The sequence below is a fragment of the Melanostigma gelatinosum genome, assembly GCF_949748355.1.
Source record: "Melanostigma gelatinosum genome assembly, chromosome: 2".
In the NCBI taxonomy this organism is placed as follows: Eukaryota; Metazoa; Chordata; class Actinopteri; order Perciformes; family Zoarcidae; genus Melanostigma; species Melanostigma gelatinosum.
The window spans coordinates 9,664,457-9,687,275 of NC_136635.1; the positions used below are offsets into that span (position 1 = coordinate 9,664,457).

Sequence of the window (22,819 nt, forward strand, 5' to 3'; positions counted from 1 at the left end):
TGTGTGTGTGTGTGTGTGTGTGTGTGTGTGTGTGTGTGTGTGTGTGTGTGTGTGTGTGTGTGTGTGTGTGTGTGTGTGTGTGTGTGAGAGACACACAGAGAAAGAGAGAGATGTTGTAGTGGTTGTATATCTGTAAATCTTGCGGCTCTCTGTTGCACTCCCAGCCTCCTTCACAAAGAATATTTTCTCCTTTTGCTGTTTTGTTTTTTCTTCTTCTTTTGTTCTGTCCTTCTCTCTCCTCACTCCTGTCTCTTTCCTCAATAAACTCGTGTCATTCGTTGAGGGTGCAGTTGATCAATGAGATCAGTGAGTGACATTGATGTAACTTTTGTAATCTACTTTTTCTCTTGGTCTTTTTTTGGTTTTACTCCTCAACTGTCCTCATTCCATCCCTCCATCTATTTTTCGCCACCTCCATCCTTCCTTCATCACCTGCTCCATCTTATCTTCACCATCTTGTCTCTCTCTCTTCATAGCCCCAGATGGGTTGTCGCCTCCGAGGTTGGCTCATAGAACTAGTGCCAGTCTGAATGTATCCTGGTCCGGCCCTGCTCACTCCAACTCACCAGGCCCACTCCGTTACAGCCTGCAAATGAGGACATCCCCTCAGAGGCCTGTGATAAGGTGAGATAGAGATGGAGATTCTTTTATTTTTAGATTTAAAAAATGCACCGACACAGTAGATAATCACATGGACAAGTTTTTACACAGTTGTCCAGAGCACACGCAAGTGGTCTGAGACAGTCATGATGATAACCAGCATTAAGAGAAAGACAGACCCATACAACGCGCTCAGATACCTATCACAGTATATATACGCACCTTCAAAATGTGTACACACATATGCATACACATGTACATATAATAGGGTACATTATACAGCAAAGCTGAATATGTCACATCAATATGACAGACCATCAGAAAAACAGAGAGGAAATGAGCTGGAGAGATGGGGGGAGTCAAAAAGACAAAAAAAATCAAAGAGCACAGCAAAGAGAGAGACAAAGGTAGGGAAATTGTAATAGAATAGGGAGAGAGAGAGAGAGAGGGTGTGCATCTGATATGTATTCATTACATGCTTCCTGACAACAAATTGCAATTTAATCCAAGAAGAGGAGGCTCTCATTCTGTGGTAATAAATAAATGACTAGCTACATGTATTATATATCAGACAGCCATGCCCTCCTCCTCCTCTGCTATGGAAATCTCATTGTTCCCTGATTTATTCATTCATTCATCCCTTCTATCCATCTGATGCTAAATGGTCAACGGTCCCTCATTTATGACAATATTCTTTTACTTTGTCCTAGATTCCTTTGTACGATTATATGATATGGGATCAGGTATGACATGGGAATATGATAAAAATCTATACAAATATTATACATATGACCAAGATAGTCACTGTTTAGTGATCATACGAAACTTGTCTCTTGACATTTATATAACGTCACACTTAAAAATGTAATTTATTTTAAAAAACACATTACACCACATGAGAACAGATACAACTTACTTGTATTGAGATAAAATTGATTATGTCTGAGACACATTATAATTTCCAGAAAAAACGATCATGTCGACTTTTTAAATTAGGTTTAACATGATTTAACAGGGAGATGTAACATGCAGTTATAGTAATAGTGGTTATCACTGTAGAGATAAAGTGCTGCACTGGTGCTGACATACTTGTGTAGGCCAACCCGGAAGCATCGCACTGGTTGCCTCCACAAAAAGCCAATGGGATTTTTCCATCGGATTTTGGATAATTGCAGAACATAAGGTCTGTGGCAAACGCAAGTTTATAATACTTCTGTTAAGCAAAAACATGAACACCACTTTTATGATTTTAAAAGTGTGAATGCAATTGACAGAAGTGAGATGCTAATGCTAGGATATAAACAAACTACAACATGGTCGCATAAACGCGAATATACACAGTGACGAGAACACTATTCTAGTTATTTAGTCACTTGTTAGCATCCCGTGTTTTTTAAGACACTTAAAAGCTTCCAAATGGTGTATTTAAAAAAAGGTATTTATTGACGGATTTCCTTTGGTGGAACAAAACATTATGATATCTTAAGCTTGTGTTAACCACAGACCTTAATTCAGGCGTCTAACCAAAAATACATTCAAAAAACTCATTGACTTTGAGACTGGAGAACTGGAAGTGCAAGAATACTAACTCATTTTGGGGTTTTAGGACTCATTCCATCAGCATTCTTGGCCAGTAGCTGGCAAACACATTCCGGGGAGCTGTCCAGCACTGAATCTCTGTGGTCAGGTGTGAGAGCAAAACAAGAGATGGTGGATAACGTTGAAGGAGAAAACGGAGAAATTAAGGACTTGCAAACAAGTTTTGTTCAGTGACTGGTGGGGACAAATTTGTTCATATTTTTTGTACAAATATATATTCACTAGCAGGTACTAGATAAACATTTGTAAAGTAAATTCACCGTCCTTCTTTGACCACCTGTTTGATTACAGCACAGCAGGTTTTGACCAGTTCCTCATGTGTTTCAGTAAATGTACGTTTGTCTCTATAAACTCCTACTGCAGGCTTATGGAAAATGCAACGGTTACCTTCTCCTACCATGTAGAGGGCCTGTCACCGTACACCCAGTACATGTTAAGAGTGGTGATCTCGCACACACACGGGAAGACTGCCGGCCCCTGGGCGACCCTGCGCACCGCAGAGGACAGTAAGTTCACAGACTCATACACACAAGTGCTCACATAAAACATAACATAGTGGTTCCTCACAGATGCATGCATGTACACGTCTGTTCCAATGCACACAGCAAAAGAGAAACACCATTGATAAATAACCATGAAGAATACATAATTAATTCTATTGGTAGTTGTAAACAAACTTGGTGGTGGTGTTGTTCTGTAGGCTACCTGTTGGCGGCGGTTGTTGGCATTGTTTATTCATACTGAATTGTGCAGCCTTGGTGCTTGTGTCAGCAGTCCTGCCAAGTTTTGCAAGTGACTGGCTAGCAGGTGGCTGGCAGCAGCTGGTTATTAGTTGACCTCTGCCGTCAGTTGGCCGTCGGTGCTGCTGAGTCAAAGTTAAAGTCAAGGAGTCTGACACAGAGCTCCTGATTTTAGGTGATGATCTAAACAATAGCCTCACACATTAAACATATGGCCTGTGGTGTGAAAAAGAGAGCCTCTGCCCAGTTTCCTTTTATTCTGTGAAAGTCTCCAGAGTTTTCTTTGAAAAGTGTATTAATTTCTTGGTGTTAGTGCAGGTGGTCAATATAATCAAGCTGGTAAGGAAGAGAGACAGAGACAGAATATATTCAAAATAAAACATGGGGAAAAGCAAGATAGGGTGAAACACACTGACAGAGTGAGATTTGCATACTGTAAGGTGTGTGTCTGTGTGTGAGTGACCTAGCCAGTGTCATTGTGGGCTAATTGCTGTAATAGAATCATATTAGCCACTGGAACAGCCTCCTCAGTGCAAAGTTATAAATTAATTAGCACCACGCTATTATCACATACATTATCATTAGGCCGCTGAGATTTGCATACATAGGATACATGCATATGTCCACACACAGAAATGTGTATGTACACATGTATGTGCGGTATAAAAATACAAACGCGTTCACATGAACAGCACACATCCATTCAGACACACACAATTGCAGACATTTAGGAAGCATTAAATTATAGCCCTTTGGTTTTTCTCATTGCGATTCAAAATTAAATTCCCTCTAACAAACACACACAGACACACGCTGTCATACAGACTGAGCTTTTGTTACACATTTTTTCTATGGACTCAACAGTGCTAGATAAGGTGGACAATTATTTGTGTTTTTGGTTGTGAGAGTGAAAACGTGCAAATCTACCTCTCTCTGCTTTGTGTGTGTGTGTGTGTGTGTAGACAGTAATGGATGTGTCCATTTGGTCACACTGTGCCCCATCGTTCAAACCTCCATCCCTCTCTTTCCTCTCTCTCTGCCTCTCTCCGGCCCCGTCATAAGCCCACTCACACGCACACACTGAGAACACGTGTCATACACACACACCTCCTTGTCCTCCTTATCAATCACACACCTGCTCATGCTCACACGCAGTAACACATACTCATGAAGGTGCATGCTGACAACTTCATCCCCAAAAGCACATACACACACACACACACACTGACACTGTGACAGTTTAAGTATAAGTGTAAAGACAAAAAATGTATCTCTCACAAAAGCACAAAAGATTGGGAAGCTAGCTACACAACTCAAGAGCCAACATAAGGAATAATGATATATTGTGTGTGTACATCTGATGTATCTGTTTTAAATGATGTCTGTCTTTAATCCACTTTCATCCCCTGTCACAGCTCCTTGTGTCCTACTGATCTCAATGAATTGCTCACAATTAAATGTTAAAATTGAATCTTACAACCAGTCATGGACTTAGAGTACATACTATTGTGTCTAATCATTTTAAAGTATGCATAGGAAAAACAACTTTGAACATAATAATAGAATACATGATAGGTATGGAAGCTTTCAATAAGAAGGGATTTAAACCCATGATGGGAGAGAGCCAGATTTCCAGATTGGGTTTTTCTAATATGTAATTTGTCACCATAAGCCCATCCTCTCATCATCATGGCATTGACAGGAAAGGCTGCATTCCCCTCCTAATCTTCTCACCCACACGCTTCAAAAAATGACAACCTTAGGAAACACTTTTACAGTTCTTTCAGTATGATTTCATGTATTGTAAAGCCAATAGTTATTAGTTAGAATTACTGTTGTCTTTTATGCTGTTCATACATATTCACTCTTACAAAATACTGTATACAATACTGTATACAATACTGTATACTAAATACTGCAAACTTATGCAAATATTCATACACATGCTCATACATTACATACAGTATATCTTAATATAAACGTAGTGCAGTTGCACCTCTTTTACCACTCTGATCTGTACTGAACTGTGGAACTGTTACTTTGTTACTGAACTGTAAATACTATACTGAAAGTTGACCTTCATTAAGAACATGGATTCAAGTGTGTTTTCACCTCATTACTTTTAACCCTTTTTATCTCTCCTTCATTCTTTTTTATATCTATCAATGTCTTTGTCCTCTGTCTTTCATACTGTCATACCTTTTCATTTCTCAGTCTTTGTACTCAAACATGAAAAGACAGAAAAAATGACAGAATGGATTTCACTTCTTGTTTTTGACGGACTAGCCCTTAAGTATTTACGAGAGAGGGAAGAGAATATAGAGGGGAAAAAAGGAAATAAGACGTGGAGAGAAAAGTGAGGAAAGAAAAATGGAGAGAGCACAAAGGTAAAATGAGGAATTGAGGAAAAAAGAGGAAGAGAAGAAAAGAGAAGGCTAATGACAGAACAGAGAAAGAGAGAGACCCACGCTTCCTCCTTTCCTTTTTATCATTCCATTAATGTTTTATATCCATCTTTTTAATGTAATTTGGTCCCTATGAATTCCTGCCGCTGCAGAACAGACAGACGGCTCCTGTGAACATAAACTCTAGCGTGTTGGACAGCTCCCTTTCCTCTGTCTACTCCCATGTTCACACTGGCTAAGTGATCTGAGAGGGTGTGTGTGTGTGTGTGTGTGTGTGTGTGTTATAGGGAGTATGACTAAAGCAGCATTTTGACAAAATGATCTTAGAAAGTAAGTGTGTGTGTGTGTGTGAGAGACACAGAACATTAAAGCAGAAAGTGAGAGAGAAGTATGAAGGAGGAAAAATGCTACAGAAATGAGTTTAGAGGTGATGACAGAACACAACGCATTAATGTTATTTAATACAATAATAATAACCTTATTTCCCAGTATTCTGTTCAGTTAGCTGTCACAAAAAAATGTTGAAGTAATGTGAACATAATCACATTGTTATTTTGCATATCAAGAGATAACTAAACTATTACCTGAACATGTATTTGCACATTGCTATTTTAATATACTTTCAGAGCCGGTGGGAAAATGTACATTTCTGAAAGTAAAAAACATGATTCCTCAGCAGTCAAAAAGTTTTTGTAATATGTTTAGAACTTCTTTAGCAGGTTTCTCTACTAAAATTTTGACACACATTTCTAAATATTTTTAGAGGCATATATTACTTTGCAGTTTTTAGTTCTCTCTCTGTAGTGCATGGATACATCAGAAGGTTACCTGGAATCAAGTAAATCACTCCAAATAGTCAACGTCTGAAAAGGATATTGGAATTTTTGAGTGATTGACATTTCAGGTATGGTGATGGCCGCGGTGACTTAAAGGCTAATGTACATCACAGATAGTCATGATGTTATGGATACAAAGCAAGCTCATGACCTTGGTCATGCACCATCCCCTTCCTCACGGCCTCTTCAGTGTCTCCCAAAGCAGCAATGACATTTAGTACTCTGTAGAAAAAGTAAAGATATGAAATGCAATGTAAATTCTCACCGTATTGCTTGTCACGTTTTGACACCATGTCGTAAGCATCTTGATTACAGTAGAGCTCAGCGCTTGTCCTCATTATGACTCCTAGGAGCCTCGACTCACCTTCAAAAGCCCAGTCACCCACATGCACACGCATGCACGCACGAGACCCTGTGCGAGGCTAAAAATAATACCCTTTCTCGTCTCTCCAAATGGATAGACACAGATGTACACACTTACAATATGCACAAGAAGCTACATAACATGTACACACCTACACACACACACACACACACACAGACTCCTTCCTCCCTCCCCCTCTCCCAGCCCTTGTCAGTTGATTGTGTTATTACTATGCTAACCAAATCCTTATAAATGTGATTTAAGGCTTGGCGGCCCCGCGCTCCTGTTTTAGCCTTCTGCTACTGTGTTTTACTGGAGGGAGGAGGAGTACCGGTGGGAGGTGTGGAGGAAGGGATTAAGGGAGAGGGGAAAGAAAGACAAAAAGACACGGGGAATGAAGAGGTCAGAGAGGTAGGGGGGAGAGAAAAGGTGAGTGGGAGACGAGGGAAAAGAAGAACAGTTTGGAAAGAGAGGATGGGAGGTTGAAAAACGGAAGAGTTGAGCGGGAAGGAGAGGAAGAGGGAAAGAGCGATAAGGACTCAGGAAACCAGAAAGAGAGGGCTTGCTACGCATTCCCTCAACACTCGTTCCCTCCTATCCAAGGAGCAGTAAAGCGTCAGTGAAATAAAAAAAGGAAAAAAGCATCACCTGCATCTTAAATGAAAATTTCAATTGAAAAACTTAACAGCCCTTCAAATTGCAGAATTTTACACGCGCCAGTAAAGCCTAAATAACACTCAACACTTAGAGGGATGGAGGGGGATGGGGGGAGGGGAGGAGAGAATGAAGGAGGAATGGGGGGGGGGTGACAACGGGGGTTATTTTGGGTTGTTGGGGGCTGGATCAAGGTGACTGGATTGTGTTTTTGCAATTGAGGGCGTGCTACTTGCGATCTTCTTCTTCTCCGTGCATCTCATCCCGGTGTGTTATTTCATGTCCGTTGGAGCATACCAACATTTTGACAGACAGACAGGATATAGTCAAATAGACAGAAGGATGCAGAACATTTGACAAATTAGACTAACAGGTAGTAAGACACCTCAACCCTCCACAAAGACGGACAAAAACGCAAACGGGCCGGCAGATAGGCACATAGACGGACAGGGAGACGGGCTCCTTGGTTATTCGTGGGGTTCAGTGGACCTTTGGTGGTAATTGAATCAGTGTGAGTGCTGAGTAGAGCTAGCATAAAAACCTGTTAACCCAAAAGGTCAACTCTCTGCATTGTTTATTTAGTAGGGAGACCAGCGAGGGAAACCATCTGAATTGTGATAAGCATTATACTCTAAGACACATTTTTAACTTTTAGGAGGAGCATCCTGGGCCAACCACTGAATGTTAGTTGACATCTCACTCAGTAGATGTTCTGCAAAATATACACATTCTTACACAACTGCTGTCTTGGGCACACGCGGGCTGACATGCACAACACATTCACATGCTTGCACACTTTATCTCTCACACAGTCATGCACGCATACTCTCAACCGCTCATCTTCTTTCACCCTCTCTCTTACACACACATACACACACACACACACACACACACCGCCATCTGGGAAAGCCGTTAGCGGTTAGCGGTAGCACTTAGCGACGCAGCACGCTCCCTCAGTCCGCTCAGTCACCTTGATCTGCTTGCCCTTCACACAGCACCATTACTGCTATACTGCATCACTGTGGGTGTGGGCATGCGAATATGTGTGTCAGGAAGAGTATGTGTCTACGTATATGGACATGCATCTGTGTGTGTCCATTATAGAGCAGTACAGTGGGATGTAAATGCCGGGGGAGGAGGGTGAGGAGGAGCATTACCTTCAAATGAGCTACCCTGGAGTGAAAAATGCCTCTGACTAGTCTTGTGTAGGTTCTTATCCAGGCATGGACTTGTGCAGATCATGCGACTGTGTGTGTGTGTCTGTGTGTGTGCGTGCGCCTGTGGCCTTCTGATGCGCATCTGTCTGCCACACTTCTAGTGAGGATCATTTCACCTTCTGGACATAAGAATTCTAGGTGATCCCAGGCACTGACGATGGCTGTGAACATGAATAAACAGTAGACACAAATTAGAAATCTACTTGCTCTCTGAGACCACAGACCTGAAGCTTAGTGAATGCTACAAGTTCATCTCAATTTTTTATATTTTTTTATATAGAAACTTATTTCATCAAAGTACATCACTTGTATGTATTATGGCCCACTTGTAGTTATTTAAATGATGGGTCATATGAGTGTGTTTGTATGCATGTGTATGTCATATATTTGTGTTCAGCAAAGGCAGTACAAAGAAGTACGACAATGTTCCCAGCAGTCCAGCCGGGCCGACACATCACCTCCTGACTTCTTTGCTGAATGATGCACAGGCTAAATACAATATTGGTTTGCTGAGGAGGTACAATTGTGAGAGGAAGAGAGTTTCCATGTTAATCCCTTGGATAGAAATGACTAAATCTGTCTTTGTCCTTCTAATGTCTTTCTTGACGTTACTTGTCAAATAGTTCTTTCGAACACATCCTCCTCCTCTCTTTTTTCTCACTCTCTTATAAGCTCACACACAAAGGGTATATTTATCGCTTGCCTTTTTTTAAATTTATTTTCCTTGTCTCTTTATCCATTCTTTCCTTTTACCCCTAGGTCCAGGACCAGTAGACAGTCCAGCTGTATCCAGGCTCCATCCTCGAAGTGTAACAATTACTTGGGTTCCTCCCTCTCAACCAAATGGCATCATCACCAATTATACCCTCTATCTTTGCCCCAGCTCCACATCTTCTTCTGATTCCAAACCCAGCTCAGTCTCCAGCACCAGCATGACACTTAACTCCAGCTCAGGTCATAACCCAAGGCTATTGCCCAGCACTGAGGGTGCATATCTCAACTCAAGCCATAACCTCAGGCCAACATCCAGTCTTACCACCCCAGGCTTAAGCCGCATCTCCATGTCCACTGTCACCACAGGCAGTAATGACAGCGCAACACAAGGCACTAGACCCAACCTCCTCCCTCACCCTTTCTCTAGTTTGAGTCCTGGTATCACAGACGACAACCAGATCGAGGCCACTGGTGTAAGCGATACAAGCCAAGGCCCTGCTTCCATCTCATTCCATCCCACTGAACCCAATAACCCCAGTGACAGCCCCATTTCTGGGTTCTTGAGTGCAGCTTCAGATTCACGTTCATCCATTCTATCAGTCACTCTTCCAGGGAACACAACTAGCTACACGTTCCTCGACCTCCCGCCATACCAGACCTACAGCCTCCAGGTACAATATGCAACATGAATACTATAGTATAATACAATATTGTACCATATAGTGCACTAGATTAAACATTATATTGTGCAATTTAAAAAACATGTAAATATCGTGTCATATTTAAACAAATGTTTGTCTCTATTCCTCTCTGATTATGTTATGACAAATATACAAATATATATATATATATTGTTTTGGCATTTGAATAATCCCATGCACAGATGTCATTGCGCCCTTTATTTTTCTGGTTGTTTCCCCTTTAACAGTTATAGTATGGAAGTTGAAGCTGTCACAATAAGAGATTATGAACTGAAAAAACAACTGTTCTTTTTGCTATTGGTGATTTATTAGCTGAAGAAAACGTACAGCCTTTCAATGATGACACTACAAAGACATATCTCATTGTGATGTTACAAAAGTGTTCCTCAACATCTAGGTGGAGGCATGCACCAGTGTGGGTTGCTCAGTGTCTGGGATGTCTCAGGACTTTCGTACCCTCCCAGCTCCCCCTGAAGGGGTTCCTGCGCCTCACTTTTACTCTGACACCCCCACCTCTGTTCTCTTGTCCTGGGGTGCACCAGAGTGGAGCAATGGACCACTAGAGCAGTAAGAGATGATTAAATAGATACACTTCAATCCCTCTGAGACACTTTACATTTTACAATAATTATATTGGGTCCTGTGCTGGGCATAGGTGGCTGATTGAACGCAGAGTTACTGGGACCAAAGAAGTCTCCACAGTGGGCCATCTCCCACCAGACCCTCCCCCTCTTTCCTTCCTGGACTCTTCATCAGCCCTCAGTCCCTGGACTAGCTACCAGTATCGACTTGTGCTCCATAATCAAGCTGGCAACACTACAGGTGAGGCCATAATGATGTTCTTAACTGAAATTAAATCAAATCTGACCAAGATGTGTATATGTTTAATTGTACACTGTCTCGTGTCAGCTTTACTGACTTCGACAATTTCCAGCCGTTGTTTTTTCACAGTAGGATCTTTAACCACATATTGTTGCATACTTGCAGGACCCTGGGTCAATGCCACCACCAGACCTTCTCGGCCAGCTGGTCTCAGTCCTCTGAGGGTGAAGGTCTTGGGGCCAGAGTCACTTCAGGTATGTACACTGTTTGATCTGGCATGAGAGCACAAGATCTCTAAAATATGGCTGCAGCACACAAATATAATCCAAGTCAGCCATGCTGCTGCTGATAGCACTTTATCAATATCAATACCTCCCATTACATTCAACAATAAACTCAGCAAGAAGTTGAATAGTGGATACGTTTCTTTAACAGGAAAACATACGATATATTGCAACGTGCAGAAAGCACAAAGCAATGTCACACTGATTCCTCTGCCTTTCGATCTCGAGATTTAATGAGAAAGAAAAACATTCAACTCAAGGTCCCCTTCAGAAAATGGGAGGGGCTGTGACCCTGTCTGAGGCAGCTTCCTTCCTGTCGGCCATTTTGAAGGAGGGGCCAGAGTTAAATTCCACCACTGGCTAATCCCACATCAAGGCCCATCAATGAAAGCCACTGAAACCATATTGTGTGCATGCACACACGCAGATATGCGCATACACACACATACACTGCACTGTCCTGCACTAATGCTAACTGCAGAAAAATGCTAATGCCTGTCATCATTTCTAAACCGGCCCTGTCATCTCTGCAGCAGCACAGCTTTAGGGGTCATAGGTCCGAGAAGGAAAGTGTTCCTTCCTGGTTGTTGCTAATTGGACAGACAGGCAGGCTGCTTCCTGGTTACCGATTGACCTTGACAACACAGACAGGATTTTGAGTATCTCCCTTCATTCTCTAAATGGTTTATTTTTCATATCACTTCTTGCTCATCGAGGTACTTACTTTCTCTTAACAGTTATCCCGTTAGGTTTTCATTTCAGCTTGCTTTATTTGCTTGTCTTCTTGTTATGTATGGACACTCCCAGTCAGGATATCAAGCCAAAGTCCACTAAATGTCGGCTTTTCTGATATTAGGATGGCATCTCGGTTATCCACGTCCTTTTGGCTTCACATTGATTGTTGTAATGCAGGTTTTGTTTTAGACTATGATGGGAAAAAGAGTTACTGTATGTGCAACAATGCAGTGTTCATGGGTTTGGTACAAACAATTTCAAGGAAAGACAAGTAATGTCAGAGAAGATACCCACTCTAAATGTATGTATCTGCTTCTTTGTTAGTGTCTAATTCACAGCTCTAAGTGTTTTTTTTGGTTAATTCTCACTCATTGAGTCTCTGCAAGATAGTTTGCCAACCTTTACCCTTTGGTTAATTCAAACTTCAAATTTCAAAAAGGATGACAATTTAGTGACCTAAATATAATATATAAGTGATAACATTGATGCATATATGAATAGTAGGGGTGTAACGGTTCACAAAATTCACGGTTGGGTTGGGTACGATACAGTGGAGCCACGGTTCGGTACGTTTCGGTACAGTAGAAAACTATAAATGCCAGAGAAATGTACTTGATTTTAAAACATATTTATTCATTACAACTAACATCATGAAGTTATTCTTTGACTTTGAACAATGATGGAACTATACCTGAGTGACCCATCTTCTGATGTGTCTTCTTAGCAACACATAAGCATAAAAAACAAAAACTGCTCCTTAATGTAATGTAGTATTGTTACTTATGTCTTGCTTACATCTTGTATTGTTACTTACATCTTGCGAAAGAGATTTTTAATCTCAATGGGACTACCTGGCTAAATAAAGGTTTTTAAAAGAAAAAAAAGATATATATTTTTTTATTTTATTTTTTATTCAAACGTATTCGGTTCGTCATGCGTACCGAACCGTGAGCCTCGTACCGAACGGTTCAATACGAACCGTTACACCCCTAATGAATAGATTGTAGAATTGTATAGTCAGCGGCAGATGTTGGTACTCTCAGTGCCTTTGAGTTTTTTTCTGAATATAATACCATAAATGCACAGATACACACACACACACCACATGCACTATGTCCTAACACACACACACCTATTCTCTCTCACGACCAACTTTATTATCTGTCTCTCTCTGTCTCACTCATACGTAAACACATTTACAAACACACACACGCACACACACACACACACACACACGCACACACATACTGTACTGGCCTTAGCCCCAGTGCTCTGTGTCAGCCCAGGGTCTCTGCTGTCTTCACCATCTCCAGATTACATCAGGCTATTCAATCTGTAAATGACTTCCACCACAAAGCACACCCAACACGCACTTTGGGAAATGAGCTACCTAACTCAACATGACCCTGCCCATATGTGTGTGTGTGGCTCAGAGTGTGCGTGTGTGTGTCCTGTATCGCCTCAGTGTCACTTGTTAAATGAATATCAAGGTTGCATGAGAAGTAATTATTCTTGACGTTCATTCATAATACTCTCATCAACATTGACCACTTAATCACCTAAACTCTCAAGTCTCAACTAGCTCTGAACTGATCAGTTATTACACATGACAGTTTGTATCCATAAGTGTGTTAGAGCGTGTGTGTGTGTCTGAGTGAGTGGGTGTGTGTGTGTGTGTGTGTGCATTAACATTTGCGTGTGTGCCAGTTACCTTCATCCTCACTCTGAAATGCTGACAGACTGAACCGTTTCCAAATCAGATGCAGTGCTCAACGACGGCAAGCTTTTGTTTTTGCATGCAGCAATTCCATTACCAGCCGTTTTCATTATTTTAGCATGGTGTTTGTGCATGTGCGCGCATTTGTGTGTGTATGTGTGAACCCTGTTTTAAATTTGATGAAAGGATTCTTCTGCTCAAGTCAAAGTCAGGTTATCTTTCCCCACAAGAGAGTTTAACAAACACACACACGCGCGCACACACACACACACACACACACCCTGGGCCATGACTTCCTGTAGTCCATCCATCTAAAAGCGTTCTGCCGTCCTCAGCATGCCGACAACATTTAGAATGCCCAGCCAACCAATGATATGACTCTTCAGGGATAATCATAAAACTAGGCCTTTACTTTTCTCTGGAATATAAATATATGTATTTAAATGAACAACCCAGAATTTAAATCTTAAACACATTTATGTTTCAGGTAACATGGTCGTCTCCTCTTATTCCCAATGGAGAGATCCATGGCTACGAGATCCGTCTCCCAGAACCCCGCATCTTCCATGACAGTGGCAATGCTTCTGAGTTCAACATCACAATAACGGACCTCATTCCATACACAAACTACAGTATTACGATGTTGGCATGTTCCAACGGTGGTGGACATGTTGGAGGATGTACAGAAAGCCCGCCCACGTCTGCTACCACTTTGCCCACAATCCCTGAAGGCCTTGAACCACTGTCTGTAGTGGCAGTCAGTGAGTCCTTTCTGGCCATTTCCTGGCAACCGCCAAGCAGGCCCAACGGACCTAACATCAGGTAAGAGGGATATTACACAGAATCCATACCACCGAGCTAAAATGGCCACAAATCTGCTGACTGTAAGTTGATGGTATATTAGTTGAACACAGATAAGCAACGGTGCACCATCACAAATGTCCTTGTTTTTCTGTCTCATCTACATTACAATCATCTTGCGTGTGATAATAATACCACTAGGTCAAGAGATTCTCTGTGATTTGAAATAACAATGAAGACTTCATGAACAATGAAGATGCATCCAGTTATTGGAGTAACATGTTTCGCTTCTCTGTAATCACATTATTTGACTGGTGTGAAAAACTATTATTGCTCTTTAATCACTGCATTGCTTTTACTGGCCCATTGAAACTTCTGTTAGTGTGTCGAACAAAACATGTAAAGAATATTGTTACTCACATTATATTCGGGGCGGTATCAATGGAGGACAATTATTTTTCCATGGCTCACTGATCCATGTGCTGTCTGAATTTGTGTAAACAAGGGAAGACCATAGCATACAAAGTGGCAGAGGAAGGATGAGAAGGTGTGTGTTTAAGTGGAAATACTTTTAGGATTCAGATTTCACACAATTCAATTCACAAATATCACCGTGAAATGTACACAGTATTCAGATGAACCTGTCCACATCAGCAATCTCAGCATTCTCACTTTGGATCCGGCATACGCACCTTCTTTTAAAATGCAGAGAACCCAACAAATAGCTTCCATTGCTTTCTGATTGTCATAGGAAATTAACTAAGTGAGAAGAAGGTCTATAATAGTTCTGCACATGCAAATACGCATCCAAAATCCAATACTAATTATGAAGAGCTAATATGAGTGGACCCCAATCTCTGTATCCATCGTAATTTAACATAATTTGAATCGACCCTCTGTTTTTATTCATCAGCTAAAAACAAAAGTCAGAAAACAGGCAGCGGAGACTGAAGTATACAGCATGTTGGTACTGAGAGACGCGTTCTGGAAATCTTTGCTGAAAAAGTTAGGCAAACCAAAAGATAGGAACACGTTAACAAACTGCTAGCATGAGTGCCTTGGTAATGAGCTATGTGTTGTGCATGTTGTGCGGTGTTTTCTCAGTCCTTGTGCCCATTCTGCTCCGTCTTGTTCTGTCCTGTTCTACGCTGTCGGTGATTAGGCCTAAAGTAAAGGTCCATTCTCCTGGCAGGCGATTAAAATGCATGAGCCTGTCTCTCTGTTCTGCTCTGCTCAGCTCTGTGTGTTTGTCTAAGTGGGTTTGTTAAAAGGCGGCATTAAGCCCTTCTCTTCTGATTACAGCAGAAATTAGCATCACTGTGGGGAGAGGAAAACACAAACCCGGCAGAAAAAAAACAAGGGGCGTTGGGAGGGAGGGGTGAGATACAGTAAACGCAAAAGAATAGAGATGATGAAAAACAGCAGAAATGGAGGAAATGAGTGATAAGGAGAAGAGTCGGCTGCACATTGTGTGTGTTTTTTGTGTCCTTTTGCCTTCATGTGTGTATTGCCGTGTGGGCACAGTGTGTGTCTGTGTGCTCACAATGGTGCATCTGTGAACATGTGTTGGGTGTTAATGCATTCCTAAACATCCAATCGTGTGTGTGTGTGTTCTTTTATTCAAATTGTCCCTTCAGATACAAGTTGCTCAGACGTAAAACCCACCAGCCCCTGGCCATCGCCACGGCCCCCACGGTAACAGCCATGTCCCCTCCCCCCTCTGAAGATCTCCATCGCTGGCTCCATGTTTACTCCGGCACCAAATTGTTCTACCAAGATAAAGGCCTAAGCAGGTGAGATTACTGAAATGAGCTCTAGAGCAAACGCCGGCGCCGCAGCAAACCGTGTGTGCAGAGCCGATCGGCGAGCTGCCGCTGATGCAGATCTTTTAATACCGCTCAAAGATACATTAAGCAAATATCCCAAAGAATTAATTTGTTTTTCACACAGAGTCCCCTAATCTCAGTTTGGCACTTGGTGGAAGCTCATTTTTTTTCCCCTCTATGCTTGCTAAACGGCTCTGGGTGTACTCTTTTTGGGTTTGTGTCTACTGTGCTTCATTCAAGTAGTAAGCTGACAAACTTCTAAACTTGTCAGCACTTTGCAGGATTGTTTTTGTTGATGTCCTAGAGAGAGTACTTTATGAGAGTAATTTGTGTTTGTTTAGTAGAAGTCACCACGAGGAAATTAAAAACCTATTAGCCGTGTTTCCATTCACATATATTTTTTTATTTTCATTTTGAAGTATTCCATTTGAAAAGCTGTATGGAAACAGAAAAATTCAATGAAACATCCTGAGAAAATGCACTAACCAGAAGCACAAATACGCTGTGGCTGAGTTTATTTGCTCCAAACAAGTTGATGGAAACGCGCCTAATTGGCATTTCTTTTTCTTTTCTTTTCACTAAAAGTCGCTTGACAATTGAATGGAAACATGTAGTCCCCTTATTAATAACACCAATACTGTCTCTCAACAGATTCACCCGTTACCATTACCAGTTAGTGGTACATAATGACGTGGGCTACTCCTCAGGAGAGATTGTTACCGCGGTGACCATGGCGGGGGTTCCCCACCACCCTCCGTCTCTGTCTGCCCACGCTGTCAATCACACTGCTGTACATGTCACCTGGACCCAACCCTGTAAGATCACCTTCTCTTTTAAACACACACACACACACAGTCGGCCCAGCAAAGTTATTTCATGGTTGTATATTCTACGGAAATTGTTCTGTAAATTATCAAAAAGTGAAAAGTGACTCTATTTTTTTATTTTTATATATAGCTCCCTCACTCTTCTCCCTCTCTCTTCATGTCTTCCTCAGCTTTGCAAGACCTACAGGGAGAGGTGGAATCTTACTTTCTGACAATAATGTCTTCCCGGTTAAGTCAAATCTTGGCTTTCCCCCCCGAGATCATGTCCACAGTGATAAGTGACCTTTGGCCCAGCACCACATATCTGTTGTCAGTACAGGTGTCCAACGGAGCACATAATACAACTAAGGCAAAGGTTAACGTCACCACAGAGGATGGAGGTATGTGTATAGTTGTGTGATATTTGAACAACAATTGATCTTAGAAATTAGGTCAAAATTAGCCTTCTTACTTCGGATCTGTGTGAGGGTGTTATTGTGCACAATACTGTAAGTAGATATGAGTGTGTCATGCACACTATATGAATTCAATACATCCTAGACAGGGGTCTGTGTTAATATGCATTTCTCTCCAACTCTGTACTTCTCAGGAGATGTTAAACACATCATGTAGAGAGACATGAAATCAATACAAAGTGTGTGTATGAGCCAGATTTAAGGTGTCGTAAAATACTTGTTGGCACCACACGCAGACTAATGCACACACAGCCACACACACACACACACACAAGCAATGCTCTACCTGTCAAACAAGACTGCAAACAAAGCTGTTCCCATGTCTCATACGGGCTATAATTACCAGACTTTACAATACATCACATAATCTTTTTCAAAAAATTATAATTGTACGGAAAAGAAACAACTAAAATAAGTTATAAGTTAAAATTAAATGTTATGTTAAAAGTGGCAACTTGCAACAAAATATGCAGTGACCTCATCACGACAAACATCTTCAAGAGAGTTCTCACAATTTTAGCTGTCTCTGCATGATCTGTTATATTTGTCGAACGAACACCAGACTCTTTATCGGAATGTAAAATCTGGAACTTTGAGAGAGTATTAAATGGAATATGAGCAAAACCAGTTCCCAGATCTACTGTTTTTTTCCCTTTTCAGGCAGGGTCAGCTAACCAGCATCACAACTTTTCTTACTATTTTCCTCTCAAACGCACAGCCCAGTCTCTCAGCATTTAAGAGTTAGCTTTCAAATCACTCTGTGTAATCATTTGTCAGAGGCCGTTCAATCCGTCTGTTGTTTTCCGTCTGTCACGATTACCTTCTCAATCCCGCTCTCTCACCATCTCTCTTTCTCTTTCTCCCCCTCACAGTTCTCTTTCATTTTCAGTATTATCATATGTCAGAGGCCTTTCTCTTTTCCTCTAATCTGAGCAGTATAATAAAAAGTGCATTAAAAACATTAGAAAATCATTAGGTGCTAAAGGCAAAGCATGGCTCGTTTAACTGAGAGGGCTCTGGAGGTAATTTCATTATTTTACAGCCATAAGAGTGTGCACACACGCACACATATACACACACAGACCAAGGCCAAATGCAGCTCAACCCTACCAACCATCCTAACATGGCCTGCAATCTATAGGGCAATGCTAACGTCAAGACTAATTGGCAAGAAAAATGTGTGTGTCTGTGTGTGTGTGTGTGTGTCAGTGTGTGAGTGAAAGAGGCTCAGTGTGCAGTATTGCGTTGATAATGCCATCCTGCAGTAAATGAAATGTAGAGCAGTAGGTTGGGTTTAGGTAAGTGCATTGGCAGCAAATGAATTGGGTTAACTTCTCTTAGCTGAGTGCATTTTCACTTAGAATAATAGATGGAGTCTGTGTGATTACCTCTCTCACACACCGTCTCGTATTATTTCCCTCTGTTTGGTTCTCTTTCTCGCTTTTCTATTCACAACCTGATCTCCATTGATGTTTGAAGAGCATTTTATACATTCAATGATACTATGTTTTCCATCTTCCACTCTTTTCCCACTGTCTATATCTTCTGCTGTCATTCACCTCTTCTTGGTTGCCATATTAAATGAATCACCAGAGGAGTTTTCAGTTATCAAGGACAAAGGGAATTTGATCGACAGGTCAGTGAAAGACAGAGAGAATATGATAACACAGGAAGGTAGAGACTGTCATTTACTACTGCCTGTAAGACAGAGAAAAGTGAGAGAGTGAGCTGACCATGCAAAGTCCATCTATTATTCTTCGTGAATATGCACTCCGGTAAGTGAAGTTAACCCAATTCATTTGCTGCCAATGCACCTGCCTAAACCCAGCCCACTGCTCTACATTTCATTTACTGCTCGATAACATTTGCAACGCTGTACTGCACACACACAGGTGGTCTCCCTCCCTCACTAACACACAGACTTACAGTCATCCTGCATTATATACACAGCGACACACATTCTCTGTTTCTCTTTGAGTCACGTGCACAAACGCACTTTGTCGTGCTGTACACACAATCACATGCCTGTAAGCTGTGTGTGTCCATGTCTATCTCGTTCCCTCTCACACACACTAATACATGACTCGTGTATATACACTTCTTGAGTGAGATATGTTAAAAGTGTATTCCAAGGTTGAGAATGTTACATGTTATGGAATATCATCCGTGCATACTGGGAACCTCATAGTCACAACACATAGTTTTGACATCGCTGTTTTTTCCTGACTTTAAAAGGCCTGGCCTGATGGTCACTTATGCAGCACCGTTTTAAAGATGTAATAGTGTGGTTTGTGTGGCAGTTATCAAATTCAAAATCACAACAGCAATCCCGTCTATTGCAGCGCTGTTCTTACTTTATAGTCTATGGATAGTCTGTGTGTAAAAGATTACATGTGATGTTGAGAGCGTTGGTCTCAGACCACAACTTAAACTTGCATGTTTGAAGATGATCTCGAATGTTCGTATCTTCAAGCTGTAAAACATTCTGTTCTTCTCAAGAATCAAACAATTGTGTTTTTTCTGTACTCTCATGTGCTATCCTCAGAGCCAGACGGGATTTCCGCCCCAGAGGTGGTTCCGGTTAACAGCAGCACAGTTCGTGTGCTTTGGTTCCCTCCTCTACGGCCCAATGGGGCAGTTACTGGTTACTACATCTACCTTAATGGCCGTCTTCATGGCAGTGTAGACAACAGCTCAGGCTCCTACCTGCTGGGCGACCTGCTGCCTTTCACTGTCTACAACGTACAGGTACATACACCATCAAAATCAGATATGCTCACCCAAACGCAGACACAGAAACGCGCTTTACGTCTGCTGTGTTTGTGTTTTTCAGGTGGAGGTCTGTACTGTGTATGCATGTGTGCGGAGTAATATTACTCAGACAACTACTGTCGAGGACCTGCCTGCCGACTTGGCCGCGCCGCACGCACACGTGATCAGTCCCAGGTAATGCAGAGATGTTTTGCAAATATTTCTTTGCAGTAATTCTGTAACTTTCTTCATGGCTTGCATGACTTTCTACTAATTCTTTCAATGGAAATATTTGTTCATAACTATCTTTAAATGTGGTGTTCCATCTCGATTCATGAAACTTGATAGCTTTTGGTTTGAGTGTAGTAATTGTTAATGTTTATCGACAGCGCAGAAGGTTGGTTTGTATGTTTGACACGGTAGAATCAGTACAGCTGGCACTAACGGCACTACCCAGCACTAGTAACCTGTATATTAATAAAGAATATCATGATTTAAATTGTTTTTTTCACGTAATTTCAGTTGTACTTTGAAACCAGATTTTGTGGGAAAAGTGACGTTAACTATATTTATTCCAGCTACTTTAAAACCCAGTGACTGTTGCATCTATTCATCTTCAGCAGTCTATCAAGATTGAAATATTGAAATATTCAGTAGTAATTATTGATAAACCGTAAAAGAATTTTCGATACACTAATGCATCAAAGTTGTCTGACTATTTAATATAATCATATAACCTCAAAGTAACGATCAATATTTATGAAATATGACAGTAAACTGATATTTTCTTTGCAGTAAGTTGTATTTAATGACGTTTAAAATGCTCTGCTTCCCATATTTGACCTAAATCTCAATGTTGCAAATCTTACAGTGGCAGAGGAAGTGGTGATTTGTGGCTCATTTCCTGTGTCGGCGACTGTAAGTTGTAACTCTGTGAGTCACTACACAGGTCTTTCTCCTGCCAAAGATGTCAGAGATAAAAAAGAGCAAAATCAATAGTGAGAAGTGTATAAAGACACACACACTCTGACACTGTAACTCAACTTTGTCAGGCATTAACCATGCATGAATGTGTGTGTGTGTGTGTGTGTGTGGGTATGATAAAGTTATTGTGTGCCTCCCAGTAGTGTGAAAGGAGTGTGAAGGAGAACATATCTCACTCTCACTCTCCATCTCCTTCTCTCTCTCCATTAGAGTGGTGAGGTTGGACTGGTCCCGTCCAGGCAGACCCAGTGGGATCATGCTGGGCTATGATGTTTTAAGACGGACCTTGAGGTCATGTGCCGTTGGGTCAACGGGGGTCACACTCTCTGCGGGAGAAGAGTCAGGCGGTGTAAGGTTCAGATGTTCGTACCTGCAGTGTCCCGCCAGTCATGGTGTGTGTGGGATGTCCTGCTTCCATCCTGACATGCAGGTGATTATGTTCCCGTCGTTTGGTGCTTATGGTAAAATCTTCATCCATTTGTTTATTGATCACTCATGATATACATTTTGCATGGACAACTCTGCATTAACATGCATGCTGGGCTGATGGCAAGAACACCATTTACAGGCTAATACAATACAATATTGATTGTTTTAGAGAGGGGACTGCATTTTTTATTTTTGTCAAGTCCCAAGTATTGCCTGGAACAACACGTACAACATGCAACATGTAATGATGGTGTATTGTTGACTTATGTAATAAATAATATACTGTTTTAAAAAGCGTTTAATTACACAAATGTTGATTATGAATGTATTGAGAAAATGCATTTTGGGGGCTGATATTTCTCCTTTCTCCTGCTCTGCTCTGCTACATTCAGTCTTTCATCGTTCTTCTGCTCTAATCCTCTCTCCTCTGCCCTTTTTCACCTGAATTCAAGAGCCTCTTTTCACTAGAATGTGTCATAAGTAATCATTGAAACCACAATCATCAATCACTGTACAGCAATACCAATGTGTAAAAACAAGATAGTGGATCCAGGGTCTTTGCTTTGGCTGCTGATCTGAAGTGGAGAATACAGTGTTGCTGTGTACTCCCTCAGGATATTAGTCGCCAGACCTCAGACATAGACACAAAAGCACCAAAAGAAACACAGAGACCCACAGACAAATACATACGCTCACATTTCCTCTTCCGAGTGCACGCTATTGAAGTGGGATACACGGTCATGATTCATTTCTCTAAACAGATTAACTTGTCATCTGCGTTCACTTCCATCCATGTGTCATTGAATGCCAGCCAAGTTGGCACAGTCAATCCGCCAGCTATACATTTTACCCCCACAGCACCCAATGGTACAAACAATGACAACATTTCTAGCTCTTACACACCTACTTAAGAGACACACTCAAGTACCTAGAAAGAAAACGCCACAAACAACATTGTGTATTGGTAATGTGGGTGTGATATATTAAAGAAAGCCTTTCATTAAACAATCATTTTTTGGGAGTTTGGCCCCACAAAAGAACATTCCCCGTAATGATTGAAAGGCCTTCTCTTTGGCAGATAGTCTGTGTGGTTGTGCGTATTTAGTTTACATACTTTCTCATCCGTGTCAATGTATTGTATGTCAACCAGGTTTGCTGCAGTGGGCTGCTGTACACTAAGACACCACATCATCGTTGCTGTGAGGGCAGTTACCCGGGTTTGACTAATTACTCCAATCCGGTCTGCTGCAATGGCAAACTGCTCCCAGCTCTCCCTGACCACCAGTGCTGTGGAGGATACTATATTCATGTAAAAACCAGTGAGTGTCAAATCACTTCATATGTTTACACTTGCATGG

General features: G+C 41.4%; 1 protein-coding gene across 1 annotated transcript in view; it reads left to right on the plus strand.

Annotated features, from left to right (window-relative positions):
* Window positions 1–22,819, plus strand: part of ush2a (Usher syndrome 2A (autosomal recessive, mild)) — a gene marked incomplete at its 3' end in the record, with an annotated part of 192,630 nt that overhangs the window by 101,540 nt on the left and 68,271 nt on the right. The window contains exons 47-60 of the mRNA XM_079292633.1: window positions 477–624; window positions 2,563–2,705; window positions 9,175–9,800; window positions 10,228–10,397; window positions 10,486–10,652; window positions 10,818–10,906; window positions 13,876–14,210; window positions 15,827–15,982; window positions 16,667–16,830; window positions 17,013–17,222; window positions 19,843–20,045; window positions 20,131–20,243; window positions 21,243–21,462; window positions 22,612–22,780. Coding sequence (XP_079148759.1) covers window positions 477–624; window positions 2,563–2,705; window positions 9,175–9,800; window positions 10,228–10,397; window positions 10,486–10,652; window positions 10,818–10,906; window positions 13,876–14,210; window positions 15,827–15,982; window positions 16,667–16,830; window positions 17,013–17,222; window positions 19,843–20,045; window positions 20,131–20,243; window positions 21,243–21,462; window positions 22,612–22,780 — 2,913 coding nt within the window. The remainder of the gene's footprint in view (window positions 1–476; window positions 625–2,562; window positions 2,706–9,174; window positions 9,801–10,227; window positions 10,398–10,485; window positions 10,653–10,817; window positions 10,907–13,875; window positions 14,211–15,826; window positions 15,983–16,666; window positions 16,831–17,012; window positions 17,223–19,842; window positions 20,046–20,130; window positions 20,244–21,242; window positions 21,463–22,611; window positions 22,781–22,819) is intronic.